Source organism: Apodemus sylvaticus, chromosome 9, assembly GCF_947179515.1.
Source record: "Apodemus sylvaticus chromosome 9, mApoSyl1.1, whole genome shotgun sequence".
NCBI lineage: Eukaryota > Metazoa > Chordata > Mammalia > Rodentia > Muridae > Apodemus > Apodemus sylvaticus.
The window spans coordinates 38058901-38082155 of record NC_067480.1 but is presented as its reverse complement, the minus strand read 5'-3'; the positions used below and the strand labels follow the sequence as shown (position 1 = coordinate 38082155).

At 44.4% G+C, this 23255-nt stretch overlaps 1 protein-coding gene across 5 annotated transcripts in view; it reads right to left on the bottom strand.

The window, feature by feature from the left end:
- The window catches only part of Nhej1 (non-homologous end joining factor 1), a 90517-nt gene extending 67597 nt beyond the window's left edge, over positions 1 to 22920 (bottom strand). For 3 of the 5 annotated variants that reach the window (XM_052192928.1, XM_052192932.1, XM_052192933.1), the window contains exons 1-5: positions 22805 to 22920; positions 18075 to 18251; positions 17128 to 17355; positions 8278 to 8416; positions 7401 to 7459 (exon numbers count right to left, since the gene is read on the bottom strand). In XM_052192928.1, the coding sequence (XP_052048888.1) occupies positions 7401 to 7459; positions 8278 to 8416; positions 17128 to 17355; positions 18075 to 18251 (603 nt within the window). In that variant the 5' untranslated portion in view covers positions 22805 to 22920. Of the gene's footprint in view, positions 1 to 7400; positions 7460 to 8277; positions 8417 to 17127; positions 17356 to 18074; positions 18252 to 18433; positions 18585 to 18740; positions 18834 to 22804 lie in introns of those variants that run through there. The other 2 variants (XM_052192929.1, XM_052192930.1) reach the window with 2 other exon arrangements.
- Between the last annotated feature and the right edge of the window lie 335 nt (positions 22921 to 23255).

Sequence of the window (23255 nt, the reverse complement as noted above, 5' to 3'; positions counted from 1 at the left end):
TTCATCCCTAAAGTTTCCTTCACAGATTCCTGTTCCATCCAATTATGAAGTCCCCAAGTCCCCGTCACCCAGCCCTTGCCTTTCTCCCCATGCTTTCCTCAGCAAGTGATGAAGCCAGCCTCGTGATGTTGAACACTGCTCCTCGTCAGAAGATTCTCAAATCTGTGTCTATGGGTCTTTTTCAATATAAGCTTCAATTTCTAAAGGTCCCTTTTTCTTTTTTCTTTTTTCTTTTTGGAGGTCTTGAGATAGAGTTTCACTATATAGCCTTGGCTGTCTGGAAATCACCTTGTAGACTAGCCTGGCTCAAATTCACAGAGATCCACTTGCCTTTAACTTCTGAGTTCTGGGATTAAAGTCATGTTTCACCATATCTGCCTTATTTCAACCCAAGGATATATGAAAATCCATTAGCTTACACGCTAATTTGAACAGAAATGCCTTTTCTGGATGGACAATACTGCTCCCAAAAGATAAAGATTATGAAATACAAATCTCAGAACAAGGCATGGATACACCCTAGAAGTCAATGGTTAGGGAAGCCCCAGAGGCATCCAGAAGAACACAGGTTATTGCCTTCACTTTGGGTTGTTCGCCATAACTATACTGTAAAACCACATTACTGTTATATTTCTAAATTATAAGACTAAATTACTGAAGAAACTCCACTCTCTTTGGATGCAAGACATAAAGAAATCAACCTTAAACTGATCAGAAAACTGGTTCCCTGCTGGCTAGTACACATAGTGTTTGAAGGCACTATACAGGCTGCAGGGGAAGAGAAGACATCCGTGGTTTTAACTAGTACTAGACCCTGCATTCTATATAATACCAACCTCCCCATAAGCCGTATCCACTGGTGCAATAGCGGTATTGATGGTTATGGGGGTAACTAGCCACTTCATGAGAAATTCTGAGCTAGAACTGACCAGCTAAGTGCTCCTAGATTCCTGAGGTTGCAACAGATGCCAGTAGGGAGGCCATTTCTTAAGTGCAGTTATGATGCCGGTAGCTCAGGGCAGTGATAACCACAGAGAGATTATGGTTCCTTTCTTTCAGGTAGAGCCAATAGCACTTTCTGAGGGACTAGATATAGGATGTAGGAAGATAAAAACCAAGGGTAACTCCAAGGTTTTTGGCTCAGTTAAGTGAGGTTTAATTTAATTAACTTAAATAAGAAGGTGTTGGGTTCTTAGAAACTTGGTATGTAAGCAACTTGGTATGTAAGAGTAAGAATTCAATTTAGGAAATACTGAATGTAAAAATGTCTATAATATCCCCTCACCAAAATATTTATTGGTTTGTTGTTTGTTTGCACTTGTTTTAGGAGTTCTGTAGGCTTTTTGCTTTGTTTTCTGTTTTTGAGACTGGGTCTTACTGAGTAGTTTAAACTGGTTTTAAGCTCACTAAAGCCCAGGATGACTTCGAACGCTGTCACCCTCCTGCCTTGGCCTTCTGAGTGTTCAGACTACACCACGTACCAGCACTCCCAGCTGTCAGGGCGTGCTGGGGCTCTGGGCTAGCTGAGATGAAGGGCAGTGAGGGGAGATAAAATGGTGGACTGGCTCCCAGAGCAGTCCAACAGTTCAGCCATGCAGTGAGTGGCACAGGCTTGTGAGAAGAATCCAACAGTGATGTCGTGGGAAAGAGAGGACTGGCTGTGCTGTAGAAACCTTACTAAGAAAGACTGTGGCATCCTGGCACATCTCTGTAATTCCAACCCTTGAGAATCTAGGAGAAGAGGATCATGAGTTTGAGGCCAATTTGGCCTCTCAATGAGACTGTCTCAAAAGAAAAACAAAGTAAGGAAAAGGACTTACCAAGCACCATACAGGAAAAATCTAAATAGTGAAGGATTGGCCAACTCAATTTTCCCTGCCTCCATCTTGATATCTGGATCATTCCATATTACAAACTGTCTGCAGAGAGTTGTAGGAATAACACCATGGCCTATTATGTCTGAAAGAAGAGCAGGCTGACGGAAGGAAAGACAAGGCCCACAAAAGGGTAAAACCTATACAGAGCTGGGAAGACTGATCAGGGTGAGAGAAAACAATACCAAAAAAATGAGTGAGAACTAGACTACAGCTATGGTTACATTTAGGTTACTAAGTCAGACCAATGTCAAGTATCGTCCCCAAACTTCTTAGCTAGCATACTATACCAAGGAGATTATTTAAGTGTTCTAAGACATTCAAAGTACAGCAATAGGGAATGTTGGTGTGCTGGCTATCCTTGTGTAAAGTCTGAGACAAGAGCTACAAAATCCCTATCTATGTTAAGGGCCCCCACCCAGAGAAAGCCAACATCAAGGCCAGGTTTTGGTGTGAAGGGCCGATTCCTAGCCAGAGGTTGCCAGCTGCAGAGGGCGGGGCTCTATTTTGGGCTGCCTGCTGTCCCTGAGCCTGGCCCAGTCTGGTTTGAGCAGCATGCAGCCCCATGACTCACACACCCATGCTGCTAACCGCCTGTGGCTCAGTGGCATGGCCTCAGAAAGCCAACCTCAGGCCAGCTCCCTCCTCACCCCATTACACTGGGATAAATAAATAAAGAGCCCGCCAGCAGCCACACAGCCTGATAGCAACCAGATGGGGAAAGAAAGGCATGGGCAGGGCCAGGGAAAGGAACTCCTTCAACAGAACAGCCTGTAGGGGCTTCACTAGCCCATCCTCATCCTTAATACAGTCATCCTGCCATGTGTAACAGTCCCCAATTCCTCAGCTTCTCTTCCACTCTTAAAGAGGCCTCTCAGCCTTACTTTAGCAGTGCTATCTATGGGAATCTTAGCCTATGTAAGGATCACGCTAATGGACACCATACTATCATCAATCCTAGGAAAGTTCTAGAATGCCAAAGTTATAGATTTAACCATTACACAGAGGTTACTTCCTTATATTTGATCTTTTTGCTTTACTTCTTCCCTTAAGAAACTCTGACTTAACCAGGTGCACACCTTTAGCCCCAGAACTTAGCAGGCAGAAGCAGGTAGATCTCTACGAGTTCAAGATCAAGCTGCTCTATATAGCAAATTTCCCCTTTAGCTGGGTCACTAGCAATTAGTATCCATATGTTGTCTGAAAGTGAAAAGTTAGAGGCTCTTTATTTTATTGTAGTTTGTTTGTTTGTTTGTTTGTTTGTTTGTTTGAGACAGGGTCTCTATGTAGTCCTATCTAGCCTGGAACTTGCCATGTAGACCAGGTTGGCCTTGAATTTGCAGTGACCTGTCTGCTTCTCCCTCCCGAGTACTGGGCTAACTAAAGGTGTGCACCTGGCTAAGGCAGAGTTTCTTAAAGGAAGAAGTAAAGTAAAAAGATCAAATATGAGGAAGTAACCCCTGTTCAGTGGTTAAATATCTTCTCTAACTTCAGCATCCTAGAACTCTCTATGCCCTCCTGGCCCTGTGCTCTATGTGTCTATGGCCCCTTGCCTAACAGGATTTCCAATGGGAATAGAAGTAGCCCCAGGCACTGACCGCATGGCCCTGTGACACTGGCCTGGCCTCCTTGCCTGTTCATCCCAAACTGTCTCCCTGGTTTGTTTATTTTCTATTCCATGCTGCTTATTTTGATGGCACATCCTTTCAATCCAGTCTTGGATGACCTCCTGACCCTTTTATGTCCTGTTTATAGGACCCCTGGCAAGCACAGTAACTGAAAAGATACTGTAACTCTACAGTCCCAGGACCAACCTTCCAGTTCTAGCAGCTACGTGAGACATTCTGAAGATAGCACAGGCGCCCCGGAGGTCCCAAGGATTCTCATTACCCAAGCATTCGTGGCTGCCCTCACCGGAGTGTACGGCCAGTTAGATAGGAGAGGTATACTAGGGAGAGATGGAGAGAGCCTTGAGCACACAGACTTCAGCTCTTAACCACTGGGGCTCAGTTTCCTTATCTTCAAAATAGAAATCTGAGAATGGTGAGATAGCTCAGAGAGCAAAAGGCCACCAACCCTGATGGCCTTGATCCTCAGAACATACATGGTAGAAGAGAGCTGACTCCCTCAAGTACTCTGAACTACACACACACACATACACACACACACACACATACACACACTACAGACACACATATATATACACCATATAGATAGACAGACACACACATACACCACACACACCATGCAGACAGACAGATGCACACACACACACCATACAAACAGACAGACAGACAGACAGACACACACACACCATACAGACAGGCACACACACATACACCATACAGACAGATACACACACACACCATACAGACAGACAGACACACACACACCATACAGACAGACAGGTAAACAGACAGACACACACACCATACAGACAGACACTCACACATACACCATACAGACAGACACACACCATACAAAGAGACACACACACAGACACACACACACACACATCATACAGACAGATAGACACACACACACACACACAGAAACACACACTCATGGCCTAAAACTCATGGTAATCTTCCTGCCTCAGCCTCTTTATGACTAGAATGTTATAGCCATGAGTCACTCATCTGACTCAGGCATTGTTTTGGAACCAACTACTCTAATAACTCTGGTCCTCTGGGAGCTGAGTGGAGCCCAGCCAAGTCTCATAAACCTAAAAAAACAAAAGGAAAAGATTTGGAAGACAGGAAGCTGTAGCCTTCTGTTTTTTTTTAACTGTATTCATTTATTTGGTTTTCTTTCTCTCTCTCTCTCTCTTCTCTCTCTCTCTTCTCTCTCTCTCTCTCTCTTCTCTCTCTCTCTTCTCTCTCTCTCTCTCTCTCTCTCTCTCTCTGTGTGGGGGGGGTCGCAGGACAGTTTGAAGGAGTTGGTACTCTCCTACAACCATGTAGGTCCTGGGTTTGAACGCAGGTCATCAGGTGTGACAGTAAGTGCCTTTACCCACTGATCCGTCTCTCTGACCCTTCTTTAATTTTTTTAAAGATGTATTTATTTATTTTGTATATATGAATATACTGTAGCTGTCTTCAGACACACCAGAAGAGGGCATCGGATCCTATCACAGATGATTGTGAGCCACCATGTGGTTGCTGGGAATTGAACTCAGGACCTCTGGAAGTGCAGCCAGTGCTCTAACTGCTGAGCCATCTCTCTAGCCCTTATTATTATTTTGTTAATGATTATTCCTACCTGTGTAGCCAGAACTGGCCTTAAACCCACAATATGGCCCAAACTTGCCTCCAACTCCTGATCCTCCTTACCTTAGTTTCCCAAGAACTAGAATTCCAGGAATGTGCTTACCTGGGCAGCTTTTATTTTTACACACACACAACACCCTTCCTAGGGTGGCACCTGATTCTACCTCCTTTCTCATACCATTCTACAGGGCTCTCTCTTCCATGACAGCATTAAAATGATAAGTCTTCAATTTTACAAATGAGGTAATAGCTGTTTTGAGGGAAGTGATTTGCTCCACTCTGTAAAAATAAACCTTGAGAATAACAGGCATCCTCAAATACAATTCTAATAAGCAATACAGCATCTGTGAGACACACTGCCACAATTTTCACAAAATCCCTTTTGCACAAATATATCAAAATAGTCATTCAAAAGCCTGAGGTCTTACTTCTTCTAGCCACTGCCCTCAGTGTGAAGGATATAGAAGTACGTTCTTCCAGTCCTTGCTCTCAGACAGGCGCAGGGGTTGGTAGAGAAGAGAGCCACAGTCTCTCTGGCATAGAGACAGCAAGCTGTAAAGTAGAAATCTAAGCCATAGCACTTTAGCAGCAGGGAAGGATTACCCTTACAAGGAAGGTCTCGAAAGGTCTCCCAGAATCTGCGCCTACTGCTTAAAAAGATGAACAGACGTGTTCAGGGTGGATAAGGAGAAGGCACTGGACACTCTTGACAAGGAAAGAATGCATGTGAAGATAGAAGCAAAGGAAAATAACACTTGAGAAAATTAAAAGACATTCCACATTGCTAACACAGAAAGCATATAGAGTAAAATGCGTAGGAGCTGAGCTGGAGAGGTGTGAGGCAGGAGAATTAGCATTGCACTGCTTCCCTGAGTCTCTGAGGCAGGGAACTAGCACATCATTAACCTCCCCTGGACTACACTACTCTCCCCATGCTCAGCTTAATAGAGAAAAGAAGCCACTGGAGGAAAAGTGGCCTAGAGACTCTCTTACAAATTCTGTTTAATATTATCTCTTTTTCTCCCATAAGGTTAACACCTGGGGCCAGCAACACGGCTCACTGGACGGAAACACTTGCCACATAATCCCAGGACAGCACGCTGAAGGGGAGAGTCAGCTCCTGAGAGTTGTGCCACATGTGTGCTCCCACTCACGTTCACCATTTACACATGCACACTATGATAAATACAACATCTGTTAAGCTAACTCCTACTAAGCTTCAAGACTTTGCATGTGTGACTCCTCTTGCAGAACATTAGTTTTCCAGTGCAAGGACACTGGAAAGCAAGCACCCAGCTCAAGGTTTTTCTTAAGAGTCTGGATCTGAGAGCTCAGCCAATGTTCAAAGGCAGAACAGAAGGTTCTCAATCAAGCACACGTACTTTATGCCCCTCTGAGGGGAAAAATGCTAACTTTCCCATTAAGGAAAAGTATGAGACATAGACTTTGTCCATGAAAAGCTTATAATTAGTCTAGATGGCAAGACAGAAATATGAACAATCCATTACATAGGATTATAAAGGCATTGTCTGTTTCAATCCTAAAGTAGTAGTGTGGGTAACTAACATGTATAGTTTTAAAATGAAGCAGCAATACTACGGTACTACCCACATAACCAACAAGCTTCAGAAGAGTTGAGAAAGGAAAGACCAATATTGACTAGTATTATCAAAGGTCACTATTATTAATACTCCCACTGTCTGGCACCCAGTGAATATTCCTTTTGGCCAAGCTCAGTCCTTAGAAGAGAGACCTGGGCAGAAGCTGCCGACAGGCCACAATTATCTACTCCCCATTCATCCCTGTGCCAGGCCCTTTGTATAAACACTGTGATTTTCCACAGCCTGCTGTGCCCACAAGACAGTCCCCAAATGGTAGCTCTGAGCTTTTTACACCTTCCTCTATTGCTAGATGCTAAAGGCACCAGACAACAAATGACCACCCTTCTACTAATCCAGATCTCAGCAAGCAGAAGTGAACACTGGCCAACCAATCTTCCCAAGGCTACAGAACTCTAAATGACACCCACATGGTACCTTAACAGAGAGGTTAAGTAGGAAAAGCCTACTTTCACCTTCTTCACTCTTCCCCCAACTTCTCTACACACATCTCGAACTTCATCAAACTTTCCACAAGCAACTTTTTCAGGCAAAGGGCTTTCCAACCACACAAGCCACCTAACGCCCACAATGCAGGTTGCCACCCAGGCACTCTGCCCAAATTTATAGAAGGAGAAAGGAAATAACAAATACCCTACCTCTACCATAAACTGTTCCAAGAAAGAATTTTCTTCAAATGGCTCTGTCTTCAATCGACCTGTAATTAAGAAGAGATAGAGAAAGGAACGTGAGCCTACAGATGAGCTTCACCCTGATCAGAAGATAGCAGAGTGGGGCCCAGGACTTCTAGGAAGGAAGTCAGAGACCTGACGTCCACAGTGCCCTAGGCCCTCAAGAGAAGGGTTGAGGGTGTGTGGATAAACAAAAGGAGAAGACTGGGGCAATTAGCAACAATGGTTCAGCAGTAGCATTTGCTCTAGAAGATTGCCCGTCACAAAGACAAAGAATGCATAGAACCTTTTTTTATTCTAAAACTAGATTTACTTCTCGGCTCTGGAGTCCATGTTTTGCTAATATAATTTTGAAGAGTTGTTGGCCCCTTTCCAAAGTCTTTCTTCATCACTGCTTAGGACATGTCTGGATGTGGTTGTGGCTTTTACTGGACACAAGGGCCCCAGCCAGGTACCTAAGGCAGACCGAGGGGACATCTAGTATCAAGTGTCCAGCTGTTAGTTTCTATCTGGGAAGAGAAAATTTTATTGTTTAGAGGTTCTGCTCTGTTTTGTTTGAAACAAGGTCTAATGTACCCTAGACTAGCTTTGAGCTTGCTGTGTCACCAAGGATAATGTCCTGCCTCTACTTGAGTGCCACTACCTCTTGAGCTGTGATTATATGCTATGTCAACACTCCCACTTATGTAGTTCTAAGTTTCAAAGCCAGGAATTGGTGTATGCTAAGCAAATACGCCCCCAACTCATCCATACCTCCAACTCCAGAAGTACCCTTAATACAAATTATATTCCCCTTTTCTAAGACTATTGGACCCCACCCAGTCCTCTAAGAATGTCTTCTTACTTCGGCTCAGCACAGCCCCACTCTCCTGGTAGGCCTGGATCTCAAGGTCCTTCATCCGAAGCAATGCTGCTAGCTCCCTCACATGACTCTGCAATGCCAGGCTCACACCCATCAGAGGATGAATCAAATGCTGAAAGACCTTTGATGAAGAAGAGCTGTCAATTAGTCAACAGGTACTCATAAGGTGCTACCAAACACTGCATAAGCTACTAGAAGAAAAATACTTCTTTTCCATAAAATAAGCATTTTCAGAGGAACTTATAATTTCATAGACAAGCAATTCATGTACAGGAACATAAACACAAATACAATATTAATTTTACATATTAAAGAGACTCAGAGATTTTCTTTGTGGTCCAGATATGGAATGGGAAGGATAAAACAAGAATATGAATGGACAGAAAAATATACAGTTCTGATTTAAAGAAAAAGAGATAGGGCAGTGTTTTTCCACTTTCCTAAGGCTGCAACCTTTTAATACAGTTCCTTATGTTGTTGTGATCCCCAACTATAAAATTATTTCATTGCTACTTCATATCTGCAATTTTGCTACTGTTAAGAACTGTTATGGTAGTGTTATTAATGTAAATATCTAATATTCATGATACCTGATATTGCAACCTCCAAAGGGGGTCACAGCCCACAGGCTAAAAACCACTGATATAGGAGCCGACTGAGAACCACTGATGTAGACCAACTGTTCAGTGGTTAAGAACACTGGCTGCTCTTCCTGAAGACATGGGTTCTATTCCCAGGGCCAACACGATAACTGACAACTGTCTGTAACTCCAGATCAGGGGACCAGACATTCATTCTTTTCCAGCTTCCATAGGCCATACATACACATTGGATGCAAACATACATGCAGGCAAAACACCCACACACATGCAAAGATTAAAAAAGATTAAAAATAACTAAATAAAAATACAAGGGTGGTCTCCTTGAGAAGAGGGAAGTGTGACTCAACTCTCAACAGAGATAAGAGCAAAAGATCCAAGGAATCCTCATGAAAGGGGTGTGGCTCATGAAAGGGGTGTGGCTCATGAAAGGGGTGTGGCTGAAACAGTACACCAGCAGGAGAAAAAAAGAGAACAATAGCAACAGAAAACCATCAAACTTGATCTAAGTATTTATTAAGAATCATTTCTGGGCTACAGAGTGAGTTCCAGGACAGCCAGAGCTATACAGAGAAACACTGTCTGGGGGGGGGGGGGGGCAGAAACAAATCCAAAAATAAAAAAAATAATAATAAAAAAAAACATTTCAGGGCAGATAAAAGGTCAGAGTTTAATCTATTCTCAAAATACACAGTAGAACTTAAAGTTATTGTAAAATAATAATAAAAAAACAAAGGCAGCCCATTACTGAGCCCAGTGCACACAGAAGGGTGCAGGTGCAGCCCTGCTACAGCACAGCTCTACGGAGTACTCATACAGTGACATACACCTATGCAGAATCACGTAAGTCACCTCTGTACAGTGCCCATTGGCCTGTGGCTAGAGGATGCCATCAGCACCAAGGGCATGACCTAAAAGACACTAAGCCAAAGAGATGCCCTAGGTCAGGGGTCAGCACGTTTTTCTCAGAGAGCAGATAATCAATATTCTCAGCTTTGTGGCCCACAGAGTCTCTGCTGCAACCACTCAACGTTGCTGTTGTGACACGCAAAAGCAGCCACCGACAGTATGTAAACAAATAGATGGCCATGCTCCAATATAACTCTACAAAAGCAGGCAGCAGGCCAGATTTAGCCTGCTGGCCATAGAATGCTCATCCCTGGCTAGATCTAAAAGGGGAGCACTTTAGACAAGATACCCCATGGCAGGGTTGAAATAAGGGAATGGAGGTAAGTGTGCCATCAGAGGTGCCAGCAGAGTCACCTGGTCAGAACCCCGGGCGGTGATTCTCCAGGCACCTACGGCCTCACTTTCCAGTAAGTCTCCAGAGAAAACTAAAGCACTGCTTGTGGTGCAGCTCAGATTCTAAGGAAAAGACTTTTCTACATCAGGAAAGAAAAAAGCCTGGCTGTGGAGGTAGGGGTGGGCAGATGAGAGCAGCAGCTTTTGTACCATAATCCAAACAAATGTAGGCATTCTGGCACAGGGTGCAGAGCCAGAGCCAGGTCTAGCTGTAGATAACGTGGGGGTGTTTGTTTGTTTGTTTGTTTTGTCACCTGGCACTCGCCAACCTAGTACTGAGTCCTATCCCAGGAAGGACTTAGAAAGGACTTAGGCCTCTAAGAAGTGTTGCTCAGGACTCCTGGCCTGGGAGATGGCTCACCAAGCTGCTAAGCTTGGTGACCTGAGTTCAGTCCTCCAGACCCACGTGGTAGAACTGATTCCTGCAAGTTGTCATCCAGTCTCCACATGCACATTATACATGCACAAACATAATAATTAACTCAATACAGAGATTAAAACTCTATGCTCTAGAAATAGTTTTGATAAGTTTGGTCCTGGTCAAGGTAGATTAGAAAAACAGTCAAATAACTGTATGCAAGCCAATAGAGGTTTGGTGGATTGAACTGAAAATAATTATCATTGCTAACCAAGCAGCCACAGTGGCCATTTGGTGGCACCCCTCAAATAACAGAAACTCCTAACATTAATAACCAGTCTCTCACCGTGGTGGGCTGGGGGGGGGGCTTTGAGGTGCTAAATATAACAGCATGAAACCTGGAGAGGAATAGGTCTCAACCAATGCCAGGCCTATTGAAACAGGATACTGGCCTCAGGCAACTGGAAAGATCTATTAGACTTCAATATCTAGATACAAAAAGGAGTTTCTAATCAGGAAGTATTTCAGCTTCTCAAATAATTTCACACCACTCTGAATTCCTGAGCTATAATTAATTTCAAAGCTACATGAACATTAAAATGATTTCTCTTAAGCCTGAAAGCCATGTTCTGTTTTCAAGCTTTGATGAATGCTGGTTAGCAGTCCCCAAAATATGTATTAATGGTCATAAAAAGACTAGTATAAAAATAAAAAATAAAACGCAACCATGCGGAAAGATCAGTATCCCTCCAAAGGCACAACAACAACAACAACTGTGCAGTGCTTCAGATTAGGAGCACCCCCTTCCTTCAAGGAAAGCAAAAGAGGAAGACATTCCATCCCAAGTCAAAGCAGCCTGTACCTACTGGGAATGAGGCTCTGAGGAGACTGCCTTTGAAGAGCTCCATGACAGGCCAGGAAGTGTGGGGTACAACAGAGGTTACACTCTTCCCCAGAAGGGGAACACCTCTAATCCCACCCCTAAAGTCTTCTGACTTCCTACAAAACACTTAGCCCTCGGCAGGAGGGAGTTGGCCCAGACATCCCGTCATATCAGGTAGTCCAGTGAAACTAACCATCCATAGACTGGGGATCAGGAGACTGACTCTAGTGCCGGCCCTGCTAGCATCTCACATGACCTCAGCCTTCAATGAAAAAAGCAGGTGTGTTGGACACCATCTCCCCCAGTTCCACTAGAAGAATCTTCTTCTTTAACCATAAGTGCAGAGCAATCTTGTATTTGACAGATAAAGAAGCTGAGTCAGAAAAAACTCAATTCAATAGTCTACATAATCTAAAGGTAGTAGGGCTGACTATGAATTTGTCTGCTTGTTCCAAAACTTGTGTTCTTCCTACTACTAAGAAACTCAGGGATGTGACCCCTGGGCATCATAAGCAACCAAGGAGGTGACAGATCTGAAAGTGAAAATACAAAATATCAAGAATTATATTAGATGCACACCTGTAATCTCAGCAGAAAGGGAGGCGGGAGTAGGAAGATCACAAGTTGGAGGGTCTGAGCCATGCAGTGAAACTTAGTCTCAAAAAACTTAAGTCTCAGCCAGGCAGTGGTGGCACACACTTTAATCCCAGCACTTGGGAGGCAGAGGCAGGCAGATTTCTGAGTTTGAGGCCAGCCTGGTCTACAGAGTGAGTTCCAGGACAGCCAGGGCTACACAGAGAAACCCTGTTTCGAAAAACAACAACAACAAAAGGAAGGAAGGAAGGAAGGAAGGAAGGAAGGAAGGAAGGAAGGAAGGAAGGAAGGAAGGAAGGAAGGAAAACAAACAAACCTTAGTTTCCCAAACACAAGGGCTGGAGATGGTGCAGTGGAGTGGTTAGAGCACTGGCCGCTCTTCAGAGGACCTGGTTCAATCCCCAGCATCCCCATGGAGGCTCACAGTCATCTGTAACTCCAGGAGATCTGATGCCGTCTGCTGGCCTCTTTAGGCACCAGGCACACATGTGATGCACATATACATACAGGCAGGCAAAATACTCACATACATAAAATAAAGTAAATAAATCTAGTAAAAACATTTAAACACAAACAACAAGGCAGGGAAACAGTTATATTAGATACTGGAAAGAACAGACAACAGGAAACAGAACATGAAGAGAAAGCCATCACGAGTGCAGACAGATGCAGAATCCTAAAGCAGACACCCAAAGCCTTATTATATAGTTCACAGTTCCTACAGAGAATTAAGAACTACTAAGTCCCCAGGGTTAATAACAAGGTGTGGTGGTTCATATTTGTAATCTCAGCATCCAGGAAACGAGGCAGATGGGTTTCCAACTTGAGCTGGGCTACTGAGGAACATGCTAACAAGGAAAGAAGAAGAGATGGCCAAGGATGGCCTCAGCTTGCAGAGCGCTTGTCTCGAATGCATGGAACCAGATAGCATGCCTGTAATCCCAGAGCTAGGGAGGTGGAGGCTGGAGGTGGAGGTTTAAAGGTCCTCGGCTACATGATGATTTTGAGGCTAGCCTGCACTATGTAAGACTCTGCCTCAAAAAAAAAAATGTGTGTGGTGGGGGCTGGAGGGGATGAATAAACAGAAAGCTGACCTCAGTAATTGCTTTAGGAGGAAAACAGAGAGCACACAGAAAGCCTAGCTGTTTGTTTCTTAGACTGTAGACCTTTAAATGCTGCTTGACATATTTGCCTTTGGCATGAATTACCCATTCAAAAAAAAAAAAAGTAAATGAAAACTATCACAAGAATGAGTAACAAAGCTTCCAACCGCATGACCTCACAGACACACACCCGCCTGAAATAGTGGCCGCCTACAGCCCTGACAGTGTCTACCAGCTCTAGCTCCTTCCCGCTGCCCGGGGTTTCCCTGGGACAAGTCTTCTTCATTGAACGGTAAGAACTTAATCTGAACTTAAAATATACTTGCTAACCAATCGTTCTATCTCTCAGGAAGTCCTTGGCTGGGCTGGAGAGACAGCTCGTCCAGAGGACGCAGGTTTGCGTGTCAGCACCCACCTTGGGTATATCACACGCCTCCCTGTAGCCAACCAGACTTCAGCCTCGTCTAAACACTGAAGCTTCTTTCCCAGGAAATCTCCTTAGCTGGAAGACTGCACTACAATACTTAGCTACTCCTTTCATTTTCCTTCAACATTTTTATCACTAGTCAAGTGTTCTTCATTGTCTCCCCTCCCAAGCTGGGCCCAATCCTGGCCCATGCAGAACAAGTGCTCCAAGACTGAGCTACACCTCCACTTCCTCTTTACTTTAGAAAAAAGGAACTTCTAGAGCCTGTCAACCCCTGAATTTGTAGGACTACCTAATACATGACGAGACCAGCTATTGCTAGGAATTCTCCAAAGTGGTCCAAATGGTTAGATGCCAGAACAAGCATCCCTGAGGAAACAGCGCCCTCTGGTGTCACCTAACCAAAAATCACAGGTTTTAAATGATTGAAATTCTGTATCTAAGTAGGATGGAAGATTCACAAGAAATTCAATTAAAGTCAACAAATGTGAGTGTTTACTACACAGCAGAACCTGTGGATGACCCTTGGCAATTTCTTCATAAAATCAGTCACAATGGGAGACACCTATCGTCACCACTACTTGGAAAACTGATGTGGTCAGTTGCCTTGGCAACATTAGAGAACAGCCTTAGTTAGGGTATAGCTCATAGTAGAGTGCATGCCTACCCAGTGTGAGGCCCTGGGCTCCATCTCCAGAACCACAAACAAACCTGTGATAACTGAGCAATCCCAGCACTCAAGTGCAGCTTTGCAAAGTTCCAGACATAAACAAACAAACAAACACCAGTAAACAGTAAGCCTTTTGCTGGGCTGGAGAGACAGCTCTTCCACAGAACACAAGTTTGGGTGTCAGCACCTGAAACTCCAGGCCCAAGAGATCCAACATCATCTTCCGCCTCTCATGTATACAAACCCACACACAGAAATACACATAATTAAAAATATTTAAAAACAAACCAGTTCTTTGTTCCCTACAGTGGATGTATGTAGGCATCCCAATGTGATCACTGATGTCAAATGATCACATCGCCCACAGTGCTTCAGGTACACTATACCTGGAAGTGGGAACTAGGAAACACCTTTGCAGATTGTTCTGCGGCCAACCTGAGCCCCACGCTTCTCGAAGAACACTCTGGTCACTGAGTGCTACTGAATACAACAAGCAGTATTTGTTGATTCAAAAAATTTCTTTTTTAAATATATATTGTGAATATCCTATAATTTTCTTCAGTTCTTGGGTTATTTCTGGCTTGGAAACTAATACAGTGGGGCTGGAGAGGTGGCTCAGCAGTTATGAGCAACATCTGCTCTTCAGAGGAACTGGGTTCATTCAACTTCCAAATACCCACATGACACCTCACAACCATCCGTACCTCTAGGTCCAGGGGGTCTGGTGGCCTCTTCTGGCTTCTGCAGGCACCAGGCACACATGTGGTGCACAGACATATATGCAGGCAAAACACCCATGCACATAAAATAAAGTAAAAGTAAAACAACCAGACAAAGCCTTTGGGAAGAAACGTTTGAGCGGATCTCTGTGGGAAGAGGAAGCTGGGAGGCTTGCTCCTTGGTCTGTGAGACTGGGTCACTGTGGAGCTCTGGCTGGCCTAGAACTCACCATGTAGCAGAAGCTGGCCTCAAACTTGTGCCCTCCCTGCCTCAACTACAGAGTACTGGGATCACAGGCACGTACCATTATACCTGGTTATATTTCCATCATTCTTTTTTTTTTTCTCACCTGCCTCTGCCTCCCAAGTGCTGGGATTAAAGGCGTGCGCCACCACCACGGGCTTCTATCATTCCTAAGTAAATATCTATAGACTAGAATGACTGGAGGGTACACTCCACTTAAAAAAATGGGAGGCAGGAGAGGTAGCTTAGTAAAGTGTCACACAATCATGAGGACCTGAGTTTGAGGCTCCAGCACTCACATAAAAAGTGGTAAGCACCTGTTATCCCACACTAGTGAGGCAGACAGAAGTATTTCTGAGTTTGGTGGCCAGCCAGTCTAACCAAATGAACGAGCTCCAGGTTTTGTGAGACTTTGTCTCAAAAAACAATAGAGAAGACACCTGAAGCTGGGCAGTGGTGGTGCATGCCTTTAACCCCAGCCTGGTGAGTTCCAGGACAGCCACAGCCACACAAAGACCCTGGTGGGGGGTGGAGGGAAGACACCTGAGGTTGGCATCTGGCCTCTCTACATGCTCTAACATTCTTGCACATGCACCTACACACACACACACACACACACACACACACACACACCCCTATTCTCCAAACTGACAGTGTCATGTTGTTACATCCACATCAGCTGCAGTGGATATTTGGAGGAAATTTGAGGCTTCTAGTTTAAGTTTGGTTTTGGTTTTTGTTGTTGTTGTTTAGGCTTTTTGTTTCTGACAACAGAGCTTCTTTGTGTAAAACTCTGGTTGTCCTGGATTTCACTCTGTAGACCAGGCTGGCCTCAAATTCAGAGATTAGAGGTATGAGCTAGCCCTGCTGGGCTAGTGGGATTCAAAGCAGACATACTAAATCCAAAGTCAAAGTCAGCTTTTCTTTTTCTTTTTCTTTTTCTTCTTTTTTATTCCTGGAACTCTCTATGTTTACCAGGATAGCCTTGAGATCTGTCTGCCTCTGCCTCCTGAGTGCTGGGACTAAAGGCGTTTATCACCATACTCAGCAATTCATTGGTTTTTGAGACAGAGTATCATGTAGCTCAAGCTACCCTCAAACTCACTATGTAGCTGAGGATGGCCTTGAACTCAGGATCCTCCTGCCTCTATCTCCCTAGTGCTATGATTACAGATCTGTATAGTCATGCCCAGCTTTCAATTTCAAAACTTGCCATTTGGTTCCTTGGTTGGCTTTTTAGTTTCTGAGACAGGGTCTTGCTATTATATAACTTTCACTGTCCTAGAACCTGCTACATAGACCGCTTGGAAATGGGCACAGGAGGATTGCTTCAAGTTCAAAGCCAGATTTCACTGTAAAGTAACTACATGCCAGCTAAGGCTTCATAATGTAACTCTAAAAAAAAAAAATTAAGAAAAGTGTGCATGGTAAAAAGATTCACCAGAGGCAGAACAGGCAGATCTCTGTCACACTACACTGAAACTCTATCTCAAAAAGAAAATCAAGAGAAGCCAGGGATACACTTCAGTTGGCAGAATGCTTACCCAGAACCAAAGTCCTGGGTTCGACCCTCCACCACTGCATAAGTGCTACGTAAACTGAGCATGGTGATGTATCTGCAATCCTAACACTCGGGTAAAAGGATAAGGTCATTCCAGCATAACCTAGCATGCTTGAGACCCTGTCATTAAAATAATAATATTGGATGAAGTAACCAAATAAAGTATTCAGACCCAAACCCTGCTCCCTTTGCAAAACAAGAGTGTATCAGTTAAGCATCTCCTTAGCTTCCTGTATAGTCAGAGAGGATTATTATTATTATTATTATTATTACAGAATTTCAAGCAAGGTTTACAGGAAGTACAAGAGCACCCAGATCTTTACCAGAAGTAGCTTAGATCCCACAAGTATCCCATCTCTAAACTGCACTTACCAGTGAAGAACTAGCTGGAATACAGTGGAAATGCCAATTGAAGGGGAGACCGGAGAGCTCGCTTCGCACTCGCAGAATCAGTACCTCCTCTCCGCGATCACAGGAGAAAGTCGCTTTGCCAGGGTGAGCAGCATCCTGGTGAGCAGAATCTTTAAAGAGTGGGCGAAGCACTTCATCCAGGTGACAGAGAAAAGCTGCAGGGGGAGCTGTGAGGCGCTTGTTCAGTTCCTAGAGATGACGGCAGTACAGAGTGAGGGTGAGGAAAGAAAAGGGAGCAAAGGGGGCCCATGAAGACAGTGAGAAGGAAAAGGGGGCCCATGAAGACAGTGAGAAGGAAAAGGGGGCCCATGAAGACAGTGAGAAGGAAAAGGGGGCCCATGAAGACAGTGAGAAGGAAAAGGGGGCCCATGAAGACAGCAGAGAGCAAAGGGGGCCCATGAAGACAGACAGCGGGAAGAAGAGGACAGTGCAAAGAGGAAACATTAGGGCAGAATGAAAACAACAAAGAGTCGCAAAAAATCAACTAGCCTGCTCCACGGTTCTGACCTGGACAAGCTCCCCGAAGGCCTATATATGTCATATAATACAGATGACATAATGCATTATTGTTTGTGCAGAATCAGTCTTTCTCTCCCTCTCTCCACCTCTCTCAGCATGTTTCAGATTTCTGAGTTCCTTGGACTTTGGAATACATGCATTAATTTTTACCAGTTGCACAACTCTAGCCCCAAAATCCAAAATAATCCAAAATCTAAAACTCTTAGAGTGCTTGAGTTTCATATTTTGAGTATTTCAGAGGTTAGAGCTTTATGATAAGCGTGTTGAACCTATACACCTTTCAATCCAAACCAGCTTCCCATGCCAATGTACAGCTAGCCAGTTGGCTGATGTCCTACGGCCAGCATGCCACTCCACAGTGATACTTCTCTTCACACTAACATCCTTACCTTAGCTCGCTGGCTGACCACCGAAGTGTCTGCCTGTTCATGCCACACCTGTTGAAGATCCGAAATCAGCAAGGCATAACCGTGCTTGGTGATAGAAGCCTTGGCCAACAGTGAGTTCTCAGCGAGTTGTAACCACGCCCATGGCTGCATCAGCAGGCCTTGCTCCTCCTCTTCCATCTGCAGGAAAGTCCAAATTCAGCAGAGGCCTCAGGAAAGTCAGCCTTCAAGAGAACCACTCATAACTCCAAGCCAATTGAAATCGCATGAAAAGTCCTCCCCAGTTAAATAGAAACATGAAACACAAGCTCCCTTCATATAACCAGCCTAGCAGCAACCTAACTACCCTCTTGACAACTAACCTAAAATTTATCCAGAATCTGTGACTGGAGAAACAGGACAGAGGAGAAGAGCGCAGGTTGCTCTTCCAGAAGACAGGGATCAATTCCCAGCACCCATGACAGGGCAGCTCACAACCACCCGGAAGTCCAGTTCCAGGGATCCAGTGCCCTCTTCTGACCTCAAGCACTGCACTTGTAGTACCTGCATATGTTCAGGCAAACACTCATACACACAAAATAAAAATGAGTCACATCTTTTTTAAAGATTAGAATAAATATTCTAATATTCTCACACTAAGTTCCTAAAGATTATAAAATATGCCTTTACCACTAAGGTGCTCCATGCCGCTAATCCCGGAACTTGATGGAGGCAGAAAGTTCAGGATTCCCAGACCAGTTGAGGATACTGAGACAGACTAACCTTGGGACGGAAGAAAGGAAAAAGTGGAGAGGAGGAAGAAAGGGGGAGAAAAAGCAGATGTTTCTTTCATAGTGCTTAAAACTCAACATATTGATGCATTTAATATAAAATGGAAACCCAAGTCATTCCTATTGAATCTTTATTTGAATCCCACCTTTCCCAGAAGGAAAAGAATCACACACACACACACACACACACACATACACACACACACACACAAAATCGAAGTCCTAAGGCAGGAGGACATTCAAATTATTTGATTGGGCCCATGGTAGCACACGCCTTTAGTGCCAGCAGAGGCAGGCAGATCTCTGAATTCCAGGCCAGCCTGATCTATAGAGTGATTTCCAGGACAGCCAGGGCTGCACAGAGAAACCCTGTCTCAAAAACAAATTGATTGATTGACTGATTGATTGATTACCAAAGTTTGGCGCTTTAGCCAAGCCAGATGACCTGAGTTGGATCCCCAGGAACTGATGCTAGAAGGAAAAAATTATCTCCTGTAAGCTGTCCCCTGGCTTCCACATAATAGATATTACAATTTTTTTATAAGAGGAAAGAGAGAAAAGGCAAAACTCAGGAAGATTGAAGATGAAGAGTAAAATCCTAAAGCAGACCCGATGTTCTGACCTGCAATCCTGCACTGGGGAGATGGTGGTGGAGGATCAAGGCTGGGCTGGGGCAAAACTAGCCTTGCTAGTTTTACTGGTCACATGCTTGCCTCATAAAGACCTGGGTTCAGATCCCCAGAACCCATAAAAGGCTGGTAAGGTGCTATGTATCTGTAATCACAACACTGATAAGACTCCAGAGGGTGTGGCTACCCAGGCCTACAGAACAAAGTTTTAGGCTAACAAGAGACTCTACCTCAAGCAAATAGTAGGAGGCACCTGAGGATCACCTCTGAGATTGTCCTCTGATCTTCATATTCCGGGTGCTTATACATACATCTATATGGACATGCACACATGTACACACATCCTAAACCACACACACAAAAAAATGAAATTAAAAAAAATCCTTCATGAGGCTGGAGAGATGGCTCAGTGTTAAGAGCACTGCACTTCCATAGGTCCTGAGTTCAATTCCCAGCCACCACATGGTGGCTTACAACCATCTACACTGGAATGTGCTGCCCTCTTCTGGTATGCAGGTATACATGCAGATAGAACACTCAAATAAAATAAGTAAATATTAAGCAAATTTTTTCAATTAAATAAACAAAAGTTCAACCTACATAGTGGTGAGTTCAAGGCCAGCCTGGACTACATGAAATTCTGTATCAAAAAAATATCTAAAACAGAGATTCATTTTTTCTTAAAGATTTATTTATTATATGTAAGTACACTGTAGCTGTCTTCAGACACACCAGAAGAGAGCATCAGATCTTATTATAGATGGTTGTGAGTTACCATGTAGTTGCTGGGATTTGAACTCAGGACCTTCAGAAAAGCAGTCAGTGCTCTTATCTGCTGAGCCATCTCTCCAGCCCCAGGGATTCGTTTTTAAGTCTTAATTTATTTGTCCTCTCACAATTTCATACATATATAATGTACTTGATCATATTCCCCCTTATCTAAAACAGAAATTCTTACCTAGAGACTATTCAAGTTAAGACTCTACAATTATGGAAAATTCATGTGTATATGTATGATGGAAGACCCATGATGGTCCTCACATTACCTGGCACACAAGAGTTAATAAGAACAAGAGAAATGGGGCTGGAGAGATGGCTTAGTGGTTAAGAGCACTGACTGCTCTTCCAAAGGTCCTGAGTTCAATTCCCAGCAACCACATGGTGGCTCATAGTCATCTGTAATAGGATTCGACGCCCTCTTCTGGTGTGTCTGAAGAGAGCAACAGTGTACTCACATACATAAAATAAATAAATAAATAAGAACAAGAGAAATGTCCCAAGTCCCTTTTAACAAATGAACAGCCAGCACATTTCACACCACAGAGGAAATGACAATTGCACTTCACTAATTGGGACATGCCCACACTAAGGCCCACATCACCAACAACAGGCTTTGCACAGCTTGGAACTCCTGGACATCAATGTTTTTACCTCGATAAAGAATGCTGTATCCTCATCCTAGTTAAATATATAGCAAGTAAATCTTGATAGAATTTATTTTTCCTGTGGACACACAAAGTTATATAATTTCCTTCATTATTTTAATCCATAAATACAAAAGGAAGGGAAGTGCCAGGAGGTGAAAACTTAGACTACAAAGAAAATAACAGAATTCCCATTTAATGAGAAACAGTCATTTTCAACTCTGTCTAAGCCATCATATTCCCAGTTTTCAAAGCACTGTCTCATGGCACTAATTAGTTTGCACTACAATTAACAAGTGAAATACAAATGTATATGCTCAGAAAGAGTGCATACATGACAGGGACCCTAAAAGAGCACAGATAGTGGTATTACTGCCATCTTGGTTCAAGCACATGCATTGTGTGATATCTGCAGGGAATAAAATTGCCTAACAACACAGTTCTCAAAAAAAAAAAAAAAACAACAAAAAAAAAAAAAACCCTACAGCCAGCTGAGCAGTGATAGCGCACGCCTTTAATCCCAGCACTTGGGAGGCAGAGGCAGGAGGATCTCCAAGTTCAAAGCCAGCCTAGTCTACAGGACAGCCAGGGCTATACAGAGAAACCCTTTCTCAAAAAATAAAAAAACATAGGGCCATTTCAAGTGACACAGGACTGCACATACGGTGGTTATTTGCAGCTGCCTTAAAACGTTATGTGTGGAGACGGTTATTTAGTATCGTGTGCTGTTCCAACAGAATAGACTGGTCTTGGAATGATTAAAGAGTCTTCACTGGGCAAGAGTTTACATTGGGAAAGATTGGAAATACAAATGAAGTTGCCAAACCCTCTAATTTCCCTTATAGGCACATCCTGCCATGCACTCTAAAACTCACCAAAATTGAGCTTATTGGCCTAACTGGTCCCTCCTTAAGTTCCGAAGGTCAAAACCCACAAGTCGATGGTTTTGTCTGAATGGGAAGAAGCTGTTTTAATGTGGCCAGGGACAGCTGGCCCTATAAAAATGTCTAAACATTCAGCTCATAAACCCAGTCTGGCTGCTCCTACCACTCAGCCTGGTCTGAGGTAAGTATAACTCAGTGGAGTCAGGCATGATGAGGCATGCTTGTAATCCTAGCACACAGGAGGCTGAGGCAGGAGGCTCGTGATTTGGAGGCCAACCTGGACAACATTGTAAGACCCTCTCAAAAAAACAAACAAACAAACAAACAAACAAACAAAAACAAAACAAAAGCTAACTCAGTGGCAGAACGGACTGGGGCCTGAGACTGTCCCCAGAAGGAGGGAGAAGGAATCTGTCAACTGGGGTTTTACTGCCCCCCATCCCCCGCAAGTTGGTCTTCCAAGATCTCATTAACCAACCTCACGGGTTTGTCTTTTAAAGGGGAGAATGTGAAGTTGCACGACGCTCTGGGATAGTTCCTTCAACACCCTGCAGGGGGCAGCAAGGCCCTACAGACCATCGGTCGAGCCCACGCCCTGTGCCACCATAGAGGGCAAACTTTAGGCCCTGCTCCAGAGGTCACACACCCCTGTCCTCGAGCGCCCTAGGCGTCCATTCGCCTCCCGTGCAGGAACTTTGTCGCCCGTCTCTCATTTTTACAGCACCCACTGCACACAGTTACGGCTTAGGGCCCCAAATGGGAACAAAGCCAATTGGACCCAGCGGGCCAAACACAAAGCCTGTTAAGGGAGGAGCCTCACACGCCACCCTCCAAGACAGAGACCGAAAGCGGACTGCGCGTGCGCAGTCCCGCCCACTCGGGAAGTCGACCCCAGAGTTCGGGCTGCGCGCGGTCCTTTCTGGGAAAAAGCACCCTGGTCGGGGCCCACGGTCCGAGAGTATCTCTGCTTTTCGGCATCCGGACGGACGCCGATCTCGGCGCCGACTCGAAACCGATCCCACCTACCGTCAACGGCTGCGGGAACTCCCACCCTCCTCACGGCGGACTTGCCCTGATGAGCAAACTGAAAGGCCTCTAGGGTAGAGGCCACCCCCCCACACACATACACACACTGGGGAAGGCGGGGTCTTGGGGTATGGGGTGGAGCCAGGACGCAGGTGGGCGGGGCCCGAACCTCACTTGTCGAGACCACTCGCTACTCTTGCAGTTTTCCTAATTCCTTTCTGTTGCCCTCAGTTGAAACGAAATACTACTTCCTTCTTGCCTCTTCATCTTTATTTTCCTCCTTACTATAGACTCTTCTGATTTACATTTTAGTTATTTAAATCTTTTTTTTTTTTTTTTGGTTTTTTGGGATTTCCCCACCCCCCCACCCCACCCCCACCCCCGAGACAGAGTTTCTCTGTATAACCCTGGCCGTCCTGTAACTCACTCTGTAGACCAGACTGGCCTCGAA